Source organism: Octopus bimaculoides, chromosome 23 (genome assembly GCF_001194135.2).
Source record: "Octopus bimaculoides isolate UCB-OBI-ISO-001 chromosome 23, ASM119413v2, whole genome shotgun sequence".
Classification (NCBI taxonomy): domain Eukaryota; kingdom Metazoa; phylum Mollusca; class Cephalopoda; order Octopoda; family Octopodidae; genus Octopus; species Octopus bimaculoides.
Genome location: NC_069003.1, coordinates 36397767 through 36415144, shown reverse-complemented (window position 1 = coordinate 36415144; position 17378 = coordinate 36397767). Strand labels below are relative to the sequence as shown.

General features: G+C 35.3%; 1 protein-coding gene across 2 annotated transcripts in view; it reads left to right on the top strand.

Moving 5' to 3' along the window:
* LOC106876092 (annexin A13) overlaps nucleotides 1-15707 on the top strand; it is a 17268-nt gene extending 1561 nt beyond the window's left edge. The window contains exons 2-9 of one of the 2 annotated variants that reach the window (XM_014924499.2): nucleotides 4733-4811; nucleotides 5528-5622; nucleotides 6379-6492; nucleotides 6974-7064; nucleotides 7998-8146; nucleotides 8402-8579; nucleotides 8954-9066; nucleotides 15403-15707. In XM_014924499.2, the coding sequence (XP_014779985.1) occupies nucleotides 4733-4811; nucleotides 5528-5622; nucleotides 6379-6492; nucleotides 6974-7064; nucleotides 7998-8146; nucleotides 8402-8579; nucleotides 8954-9066; nucleotides 15403-15525 (942 nt within the window). In that variant the 3' untranslated portion in view covers nucleotides 15526-15707. Of the gene's footprint in view, nucleotides 1-4732; nucleotides 4812-5527; nucleotides 5623-6378; nucleotides 6493-6973; nucleotides 7065-7997; nucleotides 8147-8401; nucleotides 8580-8953; nucleotides 9067-11221; nucleotides 11505-15402 lie in introns of those variants that run through there. The other variant, XM_014924500.2, reaches the window with a different exon arrangement.
* The last annotated feature ends 1671 nt before the right edge of the window (nucleotides 15708-17378 follow it).

Below are 17378 nucleotides of genomic sequence, written 5' to 3'. Positions count from 1 at the left end.
AGTGTTTCCCCGTCTGCTTAGTAAGGAATACACACGCTGTTTCAATCGCATACGAACTTGGGGTGGGAAATAACAGAAAAAAAAATGGGTATGTATTCAATTGTTGCACGGGATATTTTCCTTGGAAAATCCATCCCTGTCGAAATCCTAAGCTTTTTATTATCCCTACCAAAATTTAATTCGGGCCACTTGAGGATATAAGCTCTGGAACAGGGGGTACAGGTAGTGCAAGCGCAACCCCATAAACTTTTTTTAGTGAGGAGCAATGAAAACGCTTTGAAAATCCTTCTGAAAAAACTGGGTTTGCATTCTCTAAGCATATTTCGTTCCCGCATTTATGCTTTTGGAAGCTTTACTTTCGACAGATGGGTGGCGTGTAATTCCATCGGATTTGCAGCAGCCTACATCTGCTCATGTAACCCATGAGATATATTTTAAATTTTAACTAAAGTCAAATAAGTCCGTCTCGGATCTCTTTTGTATCCTTTGGTAATGTTACTGGATATCTCTGATTTGCAATTTCTAACGTTTAATACTTTTCCACCCATCTAAAACGAAGGAGACGCACATCGTCTGGTGATTTACTCTCGTAGATGTTTGTCTTTTTTTTTTTAATTGCGGCCATGCTGGGGCAAAGACTTGAAGCGTTTACTCGGTCAAATCATCCCCAGCTTCCAGTTACCAAATTAACTCCCAAAACCTTATTTGGCGCATGTCATAATGGAAGACACTTGTCCAAGACGGTGTGCCGTGAGACTGAACTGGAAATCGCATGGTTGCGAATTGAATTCATATCCATGATGTGAAAGGGAAGGAAAATAAAATAGAATATTTTAGCCAAATTCGAACTTTCACATTCTGCTTTTACATTGAAGGTGTCGGTGTGAGGGAGGAGGGCGGTTCTATTCGAATGTAGACAGGATTTGAACTTTCAAACTGTGCTTTTGTGTCAAACGATGAACAACCTTTCACATCGAAAAGAATTTTAAAATGGTGAACTGATCTCGCTTAATAATTGGAGGAAAGGCAAAACCGAGGTCATACGATTGATACAAAATACTACGAATTACTGAATTTGATGACATATAAGACGCACTTGTGGTTCACACAAAAAAAAAAAAAAAAGAATGCCCCGAAAAAACCCACCCCGGGTGCTATATGTGAAGTTGGCCAATATTACACGGTTTAATGCACTAGAAACTCTTTTCACAAATGTGGGTGTGCCTATTCTGCCCGCGCGTGTTTTATATCATTAAATATGGTAATAACCTTTCCAAAAATAACATGTCCTTTACATTGGGCTTCCATGAAAAAGGATTGTAATTTTACACTATTCTCTCTCGTTGCTATTCAAATATCGCATATACATTAAAGTAATTTGTTGTTTGTGCAAGTTATGTACGTTTTTATAACATCAAATTACTGACAGTCGAAGTTACAAGTGGAGATGTTGAAGATGGCGACGATTTGATGAAAGATCTTGTGAGGTGTGTGTTTTACTGATAGTTCTGGTTTTTGCTCTCTCTCTCTTTCTCTCTTTCTCTCTCTCTCTCTCTCTCTCTCTCTCTCTCTGCATGTATAATGATAGAAAAACATTTTCTATTATGAGTAATCAAACATAATTAAACATGCAAATACAGCGTGAAATACTGAGAGAAAGAGATTATGTGTGCATAAACATCAGAGATGCTTTACCCCCAAGTATAAACTACAGGAGCTACTTAAAGATATTACGAACTCTTCTGATGGTGACTAAAGCCATTGAAATGTTGGGAACCGTTCTTTATTTACAGAAGGGTATCTCAGTCGCCTCTTTAACCTCTTCACCCAAGTGGGGCAGCAATGACTGAATCACCCCCCTTCCCTATCGGCATCTGCAATCATTTGTCACAACCGCCTTGAACTGGTCTTAGCTGGTCTTTCTTTAGTTTGGGTTCCAAATCGACTTTCTACGGAAAATGTCAATTTTGCTGGGAATGAGGCTGTGTGCCACCTTTTGACAACCAAGTTCTAAAATTTTTCTCAAGCCATGCCTGGCTCCTAAGGGCTGGTTTTCTGGTTTCATTGGCGTATAGGTTCCCCACCTGGTTGGGATGCCAGTCCGTCACAGGTGAGCTGCTAGATACAGGAGGAAAGAGTGAAAGTTGTGGTGAAAGAGGCAGCAGAAATTTGCCATTATCTTCTGCCAGAGTCACGTGGAGCTTAGGTGTTTCGCTCGTAAACACACACACCGCCCAGTATGAGATTCGAACCCGTGATCCCTTGGCCGCATGTCCACTGCTCTAACCACTAGGCCATGTACCTCCACGTTCTTCTATAATAGATTGTCCATAAATGTGCCTTTTGTCACAAATGCCGGGCAACTTCAGTAACTTTTAGTGTTGCCTTTATTAGTGTCAAGTGGACTGGAACATTTTTCACCTGTTGTTTGTAGGTGGATTCATTCTGTTCAAACATTGAACATTTTTTGTGCTGGGGGTAAATAAAAGTGATCTGCTACAGTGACTGCTTCTTTAAATTCTCACCCTTGGCATTACTTTGTAATCTTTTGCCTTTCGAGTCAACTTAATGCTCATTGTGTCATTGTGTTTGATATTCAAATACAAATGTTCAGGTGTTAGTTTTGATAATTTGAACAAGTGATAAGGCCAGAAACTCTTTTATTTACACTTGGAAACACACACACACAAAATTGAATGATTAGAAAAATAATTCTTTAGTTGACAAAATGGTTATTTTTACAAATAGCTTGTTAACAAAGGTGTTGTATGTAACCTGTTTCTGTCCACCTGTCTGTCTGTCTGTCCTACATAGTTGATGAATATCAGCATGTCTGTTAAATGTAATTGGTTGATTAAGAATCCAACAGGCTTTGGGCACAGGAGATAGGCCTTTTAGAGTGGTATCTGAACACTGTATCTGTAATTAATTGTCAATTAGCTTGATTAGTTCTGCTTGAAACAAACACGCTTGTGTTCTTGACTAAAGAACTAACATCAAGTCCTTCTCAGAAGGATCTCCTTTTAAGAACTTCGTTACTGCTAACATGTTCTCTTCAACCACACAACTTTAACATTATGAATCATGTGTTAATTGCATCCAGCTCGTTCTCTCTTATTCTGCAAAAGATCTTGAAGATTGCCCTGTCTCCTTAGGTGAATAAATAAATATACAAACTGCTAATCAAGAAGACGGTAGGCCTAATCCACATTTTCAGGCTTGAATTTGGGACCGTTAATCCTCTGGATTACTTCTAACAACCAATCCCATTCTCTCAATAATGGATCCTTTTCTCTTAAGACAATCTCTTCAAACTGAATAGACTCTGTCCAGTTTCTATCATGTTAACATGTTGTACTTTACATAATGCTGTATGCACACATTGTACTGTGCACTCATGCATTCATCCATTCTTTTGACAAGTCTTGCTTGTCATTTCGCAACCCGCTTCACCAGGTTTGCCTGGTTGGGCTGCCATTTGATCGGCTGACAACAATTTAGCAATGTAACATGTTATACCAAATTGCATTGTTATTCCAGTAGTACACATACATATCTGTGCTGCATTATTCACACCTGTACTATGCACACATAGTACATGCCTACATATTATTCAAACCAGTTTAATGTTGATACATTCTTAAATATCAATAGGTTATTTTGGAAATCCTGGGTCACTCAGACGTTGTAACTCTTCTTGCCCTTCCCCCCTCTCTTTGTGGTAGCAGCTTGTCTTTGAAATGAAATCGTGCAAAATTAAATGTTGCCCAGAACAGATCAACACATTGTCTCGTACAAACATTCTCTCAGTTGACAAATGGCAGAAACTGGGTGTGGCAAATTATATATCGTCATCATCATCATCATTGTTTAACATCTGCTTTCCATGCTGGCATGGGTTGGACGGTTTGACAGAAGACTGGCAAGCGAGAAGGCTGCTCCAGGCTCCAGTCTGACCTGGCAAGGTTTCTACAGCTGGATGCCCTTCCTAAAGGCAACCACTCCGAGAGTGTAGGGGGTGCTTTTACGTACCACCGGCACAGGTGCTAATCAGGCGGTTCTGTCATCGGCCATGACAATGGTTTCACTTGCCTCAAAGGGTCTTCTCAAGCACAGTGTATTGCCCAATAATTGAAGGGTGCTCTTAAACGGGCCAGTTATGCAGCACTGGCATTGGCCACGGCTACAATCTCACTTGGCTTGCTGGGTCTTCTCAAGCACAGCATTTCTCCAAAGGTCTTGATCACTTGTCATTGCCTCTGTGAGGTCCAACTTTCAAGGGTTGTGCTTCACCACTTCGACCCATGTCTTCCTGGGTCTCCTCTGCCACAGGTTCCTTCAACTGCTAGGGTGTGACACTCCTTCACACAGCTGTCCTCATCCATACACAACACATGACCATACCAGTGCAGTCGTTTCTCTTACACACCACATCTAATGCTTCTGAAGTCAAACTTTTCTCTCAGGGCGCTTACACTCTGTCGTGTGTGCATTTCTTCCAAGCCTACACATGTCCTCAGCAGTCACAGACCATGTTTCACTGCCATGTAGCATGGTTGTATGCATACATGCATCGTACAGTCTACCTTTCACTGTGAGTGAAAAGCCCTTTGTTACCAGCAGAGGTAGGAGCTCTCTGAACTTTGCTCACACTGGTCTTATTCTACTTGTAACATTCCAAATTGATATCTCATTACTCTTGGCTAATTATTTCGTTTTTTTTTTTCTTTAGCATGGAACAATTTCAGGCTGTTGCGACTTTAACTGTGAGGAAGCTTGTGAAAAACTCAAGAATGCCATGGATGGATTAGGTAAGGAATTTTCCTCCAACAAAATCTTTTAACTGATCTTATTTGTACATTTTTCTCCCCATATCCCTACTCCACATTTCAATGATTCATGCTGTTTCTTCATGTTGGAAATATTTAAAACATTATTTTCATGATGAAGATACTAATTGGAACCTTAATGGTTTGTCTTCTGGCTTGGTTCTGTTGAAATACACCCCCACCACCCACTTTACCATATTTTATTTTAAAAACTGTAATTATTATCAAAGACTTTCTAATTATTATTTTTTTAAATTAATTACTATCTGGTGGGTTTATTAGGATGAGATGCCTTCGTATATTTCCTATTCACTGGTCCCATGTTGATGGGTACAAGTGTGTAAAAATATGCAGCCTCGAAGAATGGTCATGTAAGCACAAGAGATAGTCAGTGCATTCTGGGTAGTTGCTGGGGTGGATTTTTGAAGTACAAGCGGAATCTTTTGACCGATTGCCAACCTGTGTTATCACAGACCAATCTGTGATAAGTGTAATATGGCTAACAATTGAGCATATTGTCTTATATCAGATCAGTGTTAAACGAATCAGTAATAAACGAGGATACATGTGTTCTAAGACAAATGAACAAACTTGTGAATAATATTTAGCAATGAAATATCAAGAATTTTTAAGAATGAACTAAAATAAGAATCTTATTTTAGGTGTTTATTTGACCAAAATATTTTCTGTTTTTCTAGGAACCAACGAAGCTGATATTATTGATGTTTTGGTGAATCATAATTGCAAACAGCGCCAAGAAATCAGAACAGCCTACAAGCAATCGTATGGAGAGGTATGTTCCATTATATGAAATGAATTTCCAAAAAACTTACATCTTGTTAATTGTTCGAAATGTAAATGTTGTCTTTCAAATTACCATTTTTTTATTTCAGTATGGAAATTCCTAGAACTTCTAAAATATATTTGAATAAATGGTAGAGGCGTGACTTTGTGGTTAAGAAGTATGTTTTGTAACCACATAGTTTTGGGTTCAATACCACTCTGTGACAGCCTTGGGCATGTCTTCTACTGTAGCCTTGGCTCAACCAATCTCTTCTGAATGGATTTGGTGAACGAAAACTGAAAGAAGCCTGTTGTGTATATGTTTGTGTGTGTGTGTGTGTGTGTTTGTCTTTTTTGCCTTGACATTCTATGCAAGTTGCAAATGAATGCCACTGTCATATAAGCTGTGTTGTTCATTTCCAGTCTTCCATATAAAAAAACATGTCTGGTCATGGAGAAATATCATCTTGCTTGGAAATAGGTGAAGGTTGGCAACAGGAAGGGCATCTGGACAAAGAAAACCTGCTTCAAACATACTCCATCTGATCCTTGATAGTATAGAAAAGTGGATGTTAAAATAATGACGACTGTGATGGTTGTGAAATATTTCTCTTTCTGTGTGTAGGAAAGCATTTGTGAGATTTGTGGGGTGAAGGCAGTTACATCTTTTTCACAATCTTTAATCTTAATATTCTTCTCTGACTTTAATATAATTTTGCACCAGTTTACATGGAGAGATGATGGCTTCTGTATATTCTTATTATAGGATTTAATTGACGATCTGAAAAGCGAACTGTCTGGAAATTTGGAAAACGTAATTGTGGCCTTATTTGATCTTCCCAGAGACTTTGATGTTCATGAGATCCATCGGGCCATAGCTGTAAGTATTGACCATTATTTCTGTTCCATTTCATTCTCGTGATTAATATCAAGATATTTCAGTGGGGTCCAGTAAGATTGAAAGGGCAACAAACTGGCAGAATCATTGGAGCATTGGACAAAATCCTGTCATTTCTTCTGGTCCTTCATGTTCTAAGTTCAAATCTTGCTGAGGTCAACTTTGCTTTTCCTCTCTTTAGAGTCAATAAAATAAAATATCAATTAAGTATTGAGGTTCATGTAATCAATTTGTCCCCTTCCCTATCCTTGATCCCTGCAAGGGACCAATGTCACTTACATTCACCATAGTAACCAGGCATTATGGGTTAAAGAGCCTGAGAAAAATGAAATTAAAAAAAAGTAAAATTGAGAGTCTGTGTTTGTTACTCTGATCTTAAGATGTATTTAATGAAGGTGAGATGTGAAAATGTTTATATCTCAAATATATTTAAACAGTGAAGTTTTTTTTCTTCTTTATTTAGTGTATGGGAACAGATGAGAACACGCTCATTGAGATTATGGTGACCAGAACAAACGAAGAAATTGAAGAGATAAAAACTAGATATGAAGAAGGTGAATAAATTGGATTGATTTCAGTGAAACTACAGGAAAAAATATTAAAAGAATTCCCTGAAGAGAATATTAAATTTCTTTTTAGATTCTGTATAAAAAAAAAAAAGATTCACCTGATCCTGAGAGTTAAGTTTGCTAATTAAAAATAAGTTTTAATCATTTCATCAACTGATGAGGATCTCTTAAAAAGCAATCTTGTTTTTGTGAGACTAATTATAGTTCTGGCATTTACTCTTTGTCCCCAGAGGTCAATGTGGCCAATGTGTCAGATATTCAACGATTCAAAGTGCTTATTTTTTACTTAATTATTTAAATTATTAATGGGTAAAGGTGGTAAGCTGGCAGAATCGTTAGCACACCGGGCGAAGTGCTTAGTGATATTTTGTCTGCTGTTATGTTCTGAGTTCAAATTCTGCTGAGGTTGACTTTGCCTTTCATCCTTTCAGGGTCAATTAAATAAGTACCAGTCACGCACTGGGGTCGATGTAATTGTCTTAATCCCATTGTGTTTGTTTCTCCCCTCTGTTTAGCCCCCTGTGGGCAATAATGAAATATAATTAGTAAATTAAAGTGTTGTTTCTAGATCTGTAAATTCAATGAAAATCTGATTAAACTTTATTCAATGAAAAAAAAAAATATATGTATACATATATATATATATATATCTCATCATCATCATTGTTTAACGTCCACTTTCCATGCTAGCATGGGTTGGACGATTTGACTGAGGATTGGTGATTATATATAATCTATTTAGTACATTAATTAATTGCAAATATTTAATGATTCATCTGCTTTGAATTTTTTTAGTAATTTTTTTCTATTTGTTTTCCTGAAAATGTCTAGTTATAAATATTAAAACTATTAATAATTAAAAAAAAAAATGTTCATATTAATTCCTTTAATTTAATTTTTAAAAAACTTATTTTGTAGAGTATGGGGTTTCAATGGAAGAAGACATTGCATCTGACACAAGTGGTTATTTCCGTCGTTTGATGGTTTCTCTTTGCACTGCATCAAGAGATGACGATTGGTGGGCCGATCAAGAAAAGGCTACTGAAGATGCTCAAGCACTCTATGATGTGAGCGTTCAAAGGATTTTTATCAAAATTACATGCTAATTATCAATAGATATGCCTTTTCTTTGTTTGTTTGTTTTTTTTTTTATTAAGCTTCATTTTGATATTGTTTCATACATTAGAGGTGTTAATCAAACAATATTCACTGATAGGAATAAAATAAAATATTAAAAAAAAAATCTTTTCAAAAACTTATTTGATTTAAAAAGCAAAAAGAATTTGTAATTCTTTTTCTTTACTATTTTTTTTTTTTTTAAGGCTGGAGAAGGACAGTTAGGCACTGATGAATGCACTTTCAATGCAATTTTGTGCAAACGTACCCTACCCCAGTTGCAAGCAACATTTAAGGCTTATGAAGAACTGGCTGATCGTCCTTTCCGTGATGTTGTTGAGTCAGAAACTTCTGGTGCCGTACAAGATGGCTATCTTGCTATTAGTAAGTATCTGATGTTAATTTTCCCTAATTTTTTTCTCTCAGAAATTCCAAGTCTTTTATTGAATCAATGGCACCAATTATTTGAAATATTTTAGTGATTCTTCTCAATGATCACCAAGATGTTCTTACTGTATCCAAATTCCAGTGTTGAAACCCTCAGTTCCTTGTGAATCAGGCATTGGTGCTATTAGTATTCTACAATTGCCATATTGTTGATATACAATGGGAGGTAAAATGTTTAGATCCATTGTTAGAGCTCCAAGAGAGATTAGTAAATTTAACCCCAAATTAATATTCACTTGTATTTCTCCTTCTCATCTACATTTTTCATTAACATTAAATTCTTCCTCTCTCTCTCTCTCTCTCTACAACAGTTGATGCAGCTTCTGATTTGAGACACTATTTTGCGCAGCGACTCTACAAAAGCATGAAAGGGTTGGGCACCACTGATACCGATCTCATTCGAGTGATTGTATCAAGGAGTGAGGTAAGTCAAATATATATTTTTCCTTTTCAAATAATAAGGTGGAAGTGGAATGCAGTCTGGTGCATACATTTGTCAGGTGTGACGCATGGGAAGTGTGAAGAAGATAGGACGAGTGCAGTGCTTGGGGAAAAGGCTTTAGTAACGTTTGATGAATGTGATGGAATGTGCTGCAATGAGGCAATGCACAAATGTCGGAATGGATTTGCAACTCTGATGAGAAGGAAGGTAAAAGGCATTTGGGGTGTGTGTGTTGGTGGTGGTGGTCATGGTGCCAGAATGTCAAGGGTGATTGTTGTGATGATGTGGGCCCAATGCCTTGAGTTATAGGGTAGTGAGAGGTTGGGAAGAAGTCAGGTTTAGCTCTCATGTATTGGATAAGTGACATGCAGCTTTGAGTCTCATGTAGCTTGAAGTGTTTGGTGGTGGAACCTTTTCATTGTTACTTTAACCCAAGACCAAGATCAGGGCTTTGTATCTCAGAAAACTAATATTTATTCAGTTGAAATTTAAGTCACATTAATTTTTGATCAATTTAAAGAAGCAGTTTTGCTTGATGTTTCTAGAAATTTGGAATTTTATTTGTTTTATTTTCAAACAAGATTTTCGTTTCCAATCACTTTAACTGTTTCTGTTTCATTCTTGAATTGAAATTACTGGTAAACCTCCAACACTTCACTTCTCTTAACTTTCCTCTGTACAATTGGAAATCTGTCAGAAAATACAATATGATATCAGGGCTGCCATATTGTATAAAATGTTTGATTGCCTTATGGTTGAGCCAAACTGCCAGCAATGTATGGTTTATATTGAATCTAACTGTATCCATACTGGAATGGGCAAGTCCTAAATAAGTTCTAATTTTCTATTGTCACTGAAGTGTATTTACAGGTGTATTCTGCAGATAAATTACAAAAGCAAGTAAATTCGAAATTGAAGAGGCACTTTAGCAAAGGTTTAATTTGGGGTTTACTCAAGACCTTTATTCCCTATGGAACTCAGACTGTTGACCACTATTCTCAACTTTGTCCTGTTTCTTCTGCATCTCTCTTCCTTTCAGCTTCCTTTTCAATATTTTTTTTTGCCCTGCTTCATTTATTCCCCTGTGAAAAGGGCCTTCCTCTTCCAGGGCCTTTTTCAACAGTAATCAATGCTTCTGTGACTTTGCTTTTTTTCTAGGTAGGGAGGGACATGGACCCTATACAGACCCATTTTCATCTCTGAGAAGAGGTGGTCCACATTAGTCTGGACTCTGTCCTTTTGACTTGTCCATCACGTAAGACTTTACAAGGAACTGGCATAGCTCTGAAGGTGGTTGAGGCATACCAGCCACAACACCTCAACAAAAATCAGACCTTCTGGTCAAAGAATATTTTATCTCGTTGAATTTAGAAAATTATAGTTAGACAAAACTAATTTTTTTCAATAAATGTAAATATATCTAAACTTCACATAATGCATTTCTTGTGGACATGATTTTTGTTAAATGAACAAACAAGGAATGGAGTTGCGTATGGTTCTGTGGTTGCAATTGGTCAACACTGATGTCTTTAGATTCTCATAAAAATTCAGATGACATGGAAATAGAGAAAACTTAAGAGGAAAAAGAAAATTAATGGATTTATATTTGAAATGATTTGAAAGAACAAAGCTTTGATGAAGTGCAGAATCAGATGGAATGAAATGACCAAGTTCACTCCATTGCGTCAAAACTAGCTTTAATAGCTTTTTAATATAACATTTTTAATAATAACAGCAATTATACTATTAATAATAATAATGATAATAGTAATAACAAGAACAATGATAATAATACTAATAATAATAGTGATTATAATAATAACAATAAGAGTAATAATAATAGTATTTTTTGTATTATTAATCAGCAGAAGTTATAGTGATTCCAGATCTGAAAATATCATTTATTGACATTTACTGAGCCTAGTAACAGGGATGATGATGATGATGACAGTAATCCAACCATGAATTAATGTTTGGACAAGTAATAATGTTATCAACAGTTCAGGCAACATAATCCTGTTGTGCATTGTTTCAAATCTTTATCTCTGCCAATATTTTCACAAAAATAAATCTCACAGATTTCTTCTTCTTTTATTTTAATTTGCTTTGAGTTTTCCCTTGTTTTTCCCCTTTTCAGATTGACTTGCAAACTATAAAGGAGTGCTTTGAAGAAATGTATGAGCAACCATTGTCTGAATGGGTTGACAGTGAATGTAGTGGAGATTATAAACGATTGTTGTTAAAGATTATCAAGTAGCACAAAAGAAATTTTTTCTAAAAGTAACCCTCTATCAGGTTTTTCCGTTGACAGCCAATGTATAGGCTCTGATAAAAAGAAAGAAATATTTGTGATATTATTAGCAAATATTAATGTATTTTCTTAAAGTACATTGATAAAATAAAATTCAAAATTGGACTAATTTTGTGTCTATTGCTTATATTTTTAAGGAATCATCCTATTCCTCACAGTTCTATAATGTCCACAGTCACCAAAATGATAAGTGTGACACTCAATGATATGTGCCTTGGTGAGATTCATGGATCGTAGCTAATGGCGGAGTAATAGCTGATGTGGTTCTGACAAGATCAGCCATTGTCTTTAGCACTGCTTTTGAGTGTTGTTCCTTGTTTTGCTTCAGAGTCCCAATACAATATCTTAATTATAAGTAAGGTAGTGAGCTGGCAGAAATGTTAGCACGCCAGGTGAAAATGCTTAGCGGTATTTCATCTGTCTTTATGTTCTGAGGTCAACTTTGCCTTTCATCCTTTTGGGGTCGAAAAATTAAGTATGAGTTGCATTCTGGAGTCGGTGTAATCGACTGGCCCCTTCCCCTAACATTTCAGACCTTGTGCCTAGAGTAGAAAAGAATTATAAGTTCCCTGTTGTTTTTTTCTCTCTGTCATGTATAGTGAAGTAAGGCTCACATAGTGTTTGTTACTGTTGATCCACCGGTGGCTTGTTTCGTATCTTCTGTTTTGTTAATTACATTTTCTGTTTGCTTAGTCTTTTATTTCATCTCATTACAAGATGAAGCTCCATATGAGATAAATGGAAAAATCAAAAGATTAAAAAAAACAAAAAAACTTTATAAAATACATGGAAAAACATGTTGCAACAATTGCTGAGTGCGAACTTCAAAAAGATTCAGAGAAAAGAAATGATAATATGGTCCAGCTGCAGGACTTCCAAACAAACCACCATAATCGTCCAGTGGGGTCATAGGAGAACCAATGTGAGTTGAACCTGTTGACGGTTTTACTTGCAGAAATCTTGTCCCACCAAACCTGGTTGTTGGTTCAATGTTTGGTTGGAATGTTACTACACATAGAGCTTTATATTGTTTTCCTTTAACAGCCAGCTGTGTGTGTGTGTGTGTGCCGGTGGCCATGTAAAAAGTACCATTCAAGCATGGTTGTTGCCATTGCTGCCTGACTGGCTCCTGTGCAGGTGGCATGTAAAAAGCACCATTCAAGTGTGGTCGATGCCAGACATAATTAATTGAAATGTTCAAATTTTGATTAATAAAAGGATGAAAATAAATTAGGTTTTAAGTGTTTTATTGGTATCTGCAGACTGGAACAAAGAGTTTGGCTAAATTATTCTAAGACCTGCAATGGGTTGGTCTTTTCGTAGAATCTCTTGCAAATATTTAAATCACGTCAGCTAGGTTCTTTCTTTGAGTTTTTTCCCTTCATCAAGCTTTAGCTGTTCAAGTTGAACATCTCCATGAATCTCATCAGTATGGAAGGGCCTTCAAGGGTGATGGTCATTGCTCCTATCCCTCACATAAAAAAAAAAGCAATGCATGTGTATTTTTTCAAGACAAACTCCCGGATTTAAAATCCAGAATTTGAAAAATATAAATCCTAAAGTTATTTATGGAAGCAGGCATGGCTGTGTGGTGAGAAGCTTGCTTCCCAACCACATGGTTCTGGGTTCAGTCCCACTGCGTGGCATCTTGGGCAAGTGCCTTCTACTATAGCCTTGGACCAACCAAACCCTTGTAAGTGGATTTGGTAGATGGAAACTGAAAGAAGCCTGTTGTATTTATATATCTATGTGTGTGTTTCTTTGTGTCTGTATTTGTCCCCCATCACCACTTGAAACCAGTGTTGGTGTGTTTATGTCCCTGTAACTTAGTGGTTCAGCAAAAGAGACTGATAAAGTACCAGGCTTAAAAAAAAAAAGTACTGCGGTTGATATGTTCAACTAAAATTCTTCAAGGCAGTGCCCCAGCATGGCCGCAATCTCATGACTGAAACCAGTAAAAAGATAGCAGTTCTGGTTACTGAGACCTGCAAAAGTGTTGTTGTTGTTTGTGTGTGTGTGTGTGATGGAGCAAGATTGTATCTGAATGAGAGAAATCCACAGAAGATATCTTGGTAGGCAATTTTTTTAATTTTAAGCTTGCCTTGTTTTTAAAGATAAACTAATCTCTTTGTTTCTTTAATCCTTAATCCATTAACACTAAAATTAAAACTCCTCTGTGCATGCTTTACAAACTCTGAGTGCTATTGAAGTGAAAATGGTTTCCTAGTTCTAATGCTTAACTACATTAAAATGCCAACATTATGGACTCCTGTTCAACCTCTTCCAAAAAAAAAGAAGGGATTTTCTGGGCCATTCTGATTGGTTTCTTTATCCTGATGTGTTGATGACATCATTTTAATCAGGTGATGATATTACTGAGGTAGGTCCATGATTCAACCAACTGGGTCTGCTGTTTTAATTACTGAACACCATTACTGTTGTCATTTCAATGTATTTAAACATTTCATTTAGTATTTGTCACAATATTTTATTGAGGTATATTGCTAATTGTCTCAGGGAATTGTGAAAAGAAAACCCAGATATATATATATATATGTATATAGTTGAAATTTATAGAAAAACATAACCTTAAGTGCATGCGACTGATGTTACATTTCTTAAAAAATTTATTTGTGGATTAACACTCTTTCCATCTGAAACCATTGATAGCATTGTTAATCCACAAATATTTATCCACTAGAGGCAGTATTGAACACTCACTCTCACTAGTGTGTGTGTGTGTGTATATATATATATATATATGAGTTGAATTTTATTTTCCCTTGTTTATTCTGTGTGAAATTCTTTTCTTTGACTCCCTGATTCTCTTAGTTTCCTCATTCAACAACTCCTACACATTAAGAATGCTGTTTTTGTTTGCCGCACTAAGCTGCATGCTGTCAAACTCTTTTGTAGAAGCTTATAGTCTGTTTTTTTTTTTGCATGAATATTGTTTAAATTTTACCTGAGTTTCTCTAAATCATTTTCTCTGTTCCTTTTGAATCTTCTGTTCTGTTCTAAAACCATTTTATGTAAGCATCAATGGAATGTGTCTACTTAAGACTTTACAATAAAAGGAAAGTTTTCTATTTGGACAAAATTCAGAATCTATATTTAAAATATTGTGTAAAAGACATCAACAAAGTATGTTTTTATTGCTAAAGTTTTCATGGAAGAGTTATTGGAAAGCAGTCAACCATTTTAAATATTAATAGAATTCAAATATACACTTATAAACAAGATATGTTAAGTGGTTGGTGTTGGAATGCCATCCAGCTGCAGTAACTTAGTTATATCAAGCAAAAGGGAACACCTCCATAGAAATCTCTCTTAACTAGTTGTGTAGTTTGTGAAGATGATAATGATTTAGAAGCTAATTAAGAAATAATGAAGCTCTGAATATAGTAGTATACCTAAATATTCAGGATACTGTAGCAGAAATTGGTCTTAAGCATTGTCTAACATTTCACATTAGACACTAATTAATATTCACATAATTGCCATCTTCTATTACAAAGTCAATTGCAAAAAGATTATTGGAACTATCTTAGAATTCCTCCTGATAACCAACTATTCTAACCATAACTATCTAATATTGCTGGCTGGGTAATATTTGACATCATCTCTGGACATTATTTGTATCGGGTTTTAAATTCTTTTTTGACATTGGTAAGTTAACAATATCATTAATATTTCTAATGAAGTATTTCAGAAAAAAAAACAAACTTGTATCCATTCATAATTCATTTTATAAAACTTTGGTTCCAAGGTTGCTTTTACATCTTTTATTAATTAAACTATTCTATTTAATCTAGAATTATCTTGGAAAAAGTTGTCTTCAAAGAGAAATATGACAAGATGTAGCATTTTGTCCCTTTTTTTTTTCTTTCTTTCCCTGAGATCTATTTTCTAATGTTTTGTCTCTTATTTTCATATCATGTAAGAATCTGACCCTATTCTTACATTATACTTTTTTTTAATATATATTTATTCTTTCTTTCTTATAGCTTGATCTGCAAGAAATAAAAGAGGATTTCCTCGCAACGTATGACACTGCACTTTCTGATTTTGTTGAATCCGACTGTGGTGGTGAATACAAAACCGTTTTGTTGAAAGTAATTGGTGCTTGACTTTTACATTCCATTCCAGTTTACCATTTTTGAAAAATAGTAAAATAAAACTTTTCAATTCTTTTACAATCTTGCTGTTAAATTTCAGAGAAACTGTTGTTTAGAAGTAATGTTATCGTTTTAATTTAATTGGATTCTATCCCAATTGATTTTTATCAAGAATAAAGTAATTTGAACTGAAATCCTTTCTGGAATATTTTATTTCTGTGATCCTAAATTCAATCATCATTTAATGCCTGCTTTTCCATGGTTTTACACTGCCAATGCCCTTCCTGTTTCTAAGCAAAGTAATATTTCCCCACGCAAGACTAGAAACAATCAACATTGCTTGTATGAGGGGGACACTTGTTTACAGCTGTCACATGTTAAGAGAACAAACACACACAAACTTCTACACAATTTTCATCAACCAGACCCACAAAAATGTGGCAGTTTATATGCCATTAAATACAGTAAATAAAAATTACATTTGAAGTACACAAAACAGTGCTTAGAATAAAATCACATATGAACTAATTAAGAAAGATAATTTTTATATTAGGAGTGGTCTCAGCTGAGAGAAGAGTTAGAATACATGAAGAACTTTATTTGTGGATATATCCATTTTTTTTTCCTTCAGATTTGAAGCCTAAAAAATAACAGGTGCAATTTATCCATGAGAAAAATAAATCAAAGGGCATTTACACATATAAACAGACTTAAAAAGGAAGGAAGGAAGTTGTGACAAAGTATAGAAAACGATGCTCGCTACAGACTGTGCTATTCATATATATAAATGTATAGATATGTCGATTTTGAAGGAGGATTCAGGTCTGGAGGTCAGTGTGGGTTTGGGGACACTTGGAGGGGTCAAGGAAGAATGAACAGGGAAATGTATTAGAAACAAAAACACAGCAGCAGCAGTGAAGGAAATGATGCATTTATTATTCAATGATCTCTATTAAATACAGCCCTATGTTTAACATAGGAAATGAGCTTTAGAGAAAATGTCCACATCTCAGAAAAGTAAACTCACTTTTCTATTGATTTTCACAAAAAAAATGTCTGGATGAGTCCACCATCCGAGCAATTATTAATAGTTTCAGCATCAACATCAATGAATATTCAATGGGTTTTGTTCATGAGATAAACATACATACAAACATGCACACATATATATATAAGCAAACACACAACTTTATTTTTCTCTCTTTTTCCTCAGTACACCCATCCACCCACACAAATGTATTTTCTTTTATGACCAAAAGAGACAAATATAAAAAATCATTTCATCCACTGGCCAATTATTTGTGTCATTCGTAAGCTCCATGACCGACATTTTCAAATGTCTATTAACAAATTTTTTTGCAGAGGGGAGGGGGTTTAGAAATTCCATGTTCTACTTGTGAGAATTTGCAGAAGAAAGCAATGAGATTTACCTAGCAATGAATGTTAATTAACCTTACCTTGATAATTAGTCAATTTGCTGCCCCAATTAGATGAAACATTTACAATTCATTTAAGCCTGATGGATTAGGAAAATATCAGTTACTAATGGTCATGTTTGTAGTGATTAGATCACAACTAACTGCAATCACATTTGGTCAGTTTAAAATAAAACATGACTTCTACTTCGTGGGCTTTTTTTTTTTTTATCTCTGTGAAATAAGTTTCAGTGATTTTCAATTTAATTCCATTAAATATAATTTTTGAAAGTATATTAGTTTTTCAAAATATAAACATTAAGAACTGACTTTATGAAACCGGTTCTCTTAAACCGACTAACACCACCAAGACTAAAACAGGGATTTAAAGAATTAGGAAGTTAAATAACGGTTCATAAAGCAGTCATTTATGGATATATGCATATATAA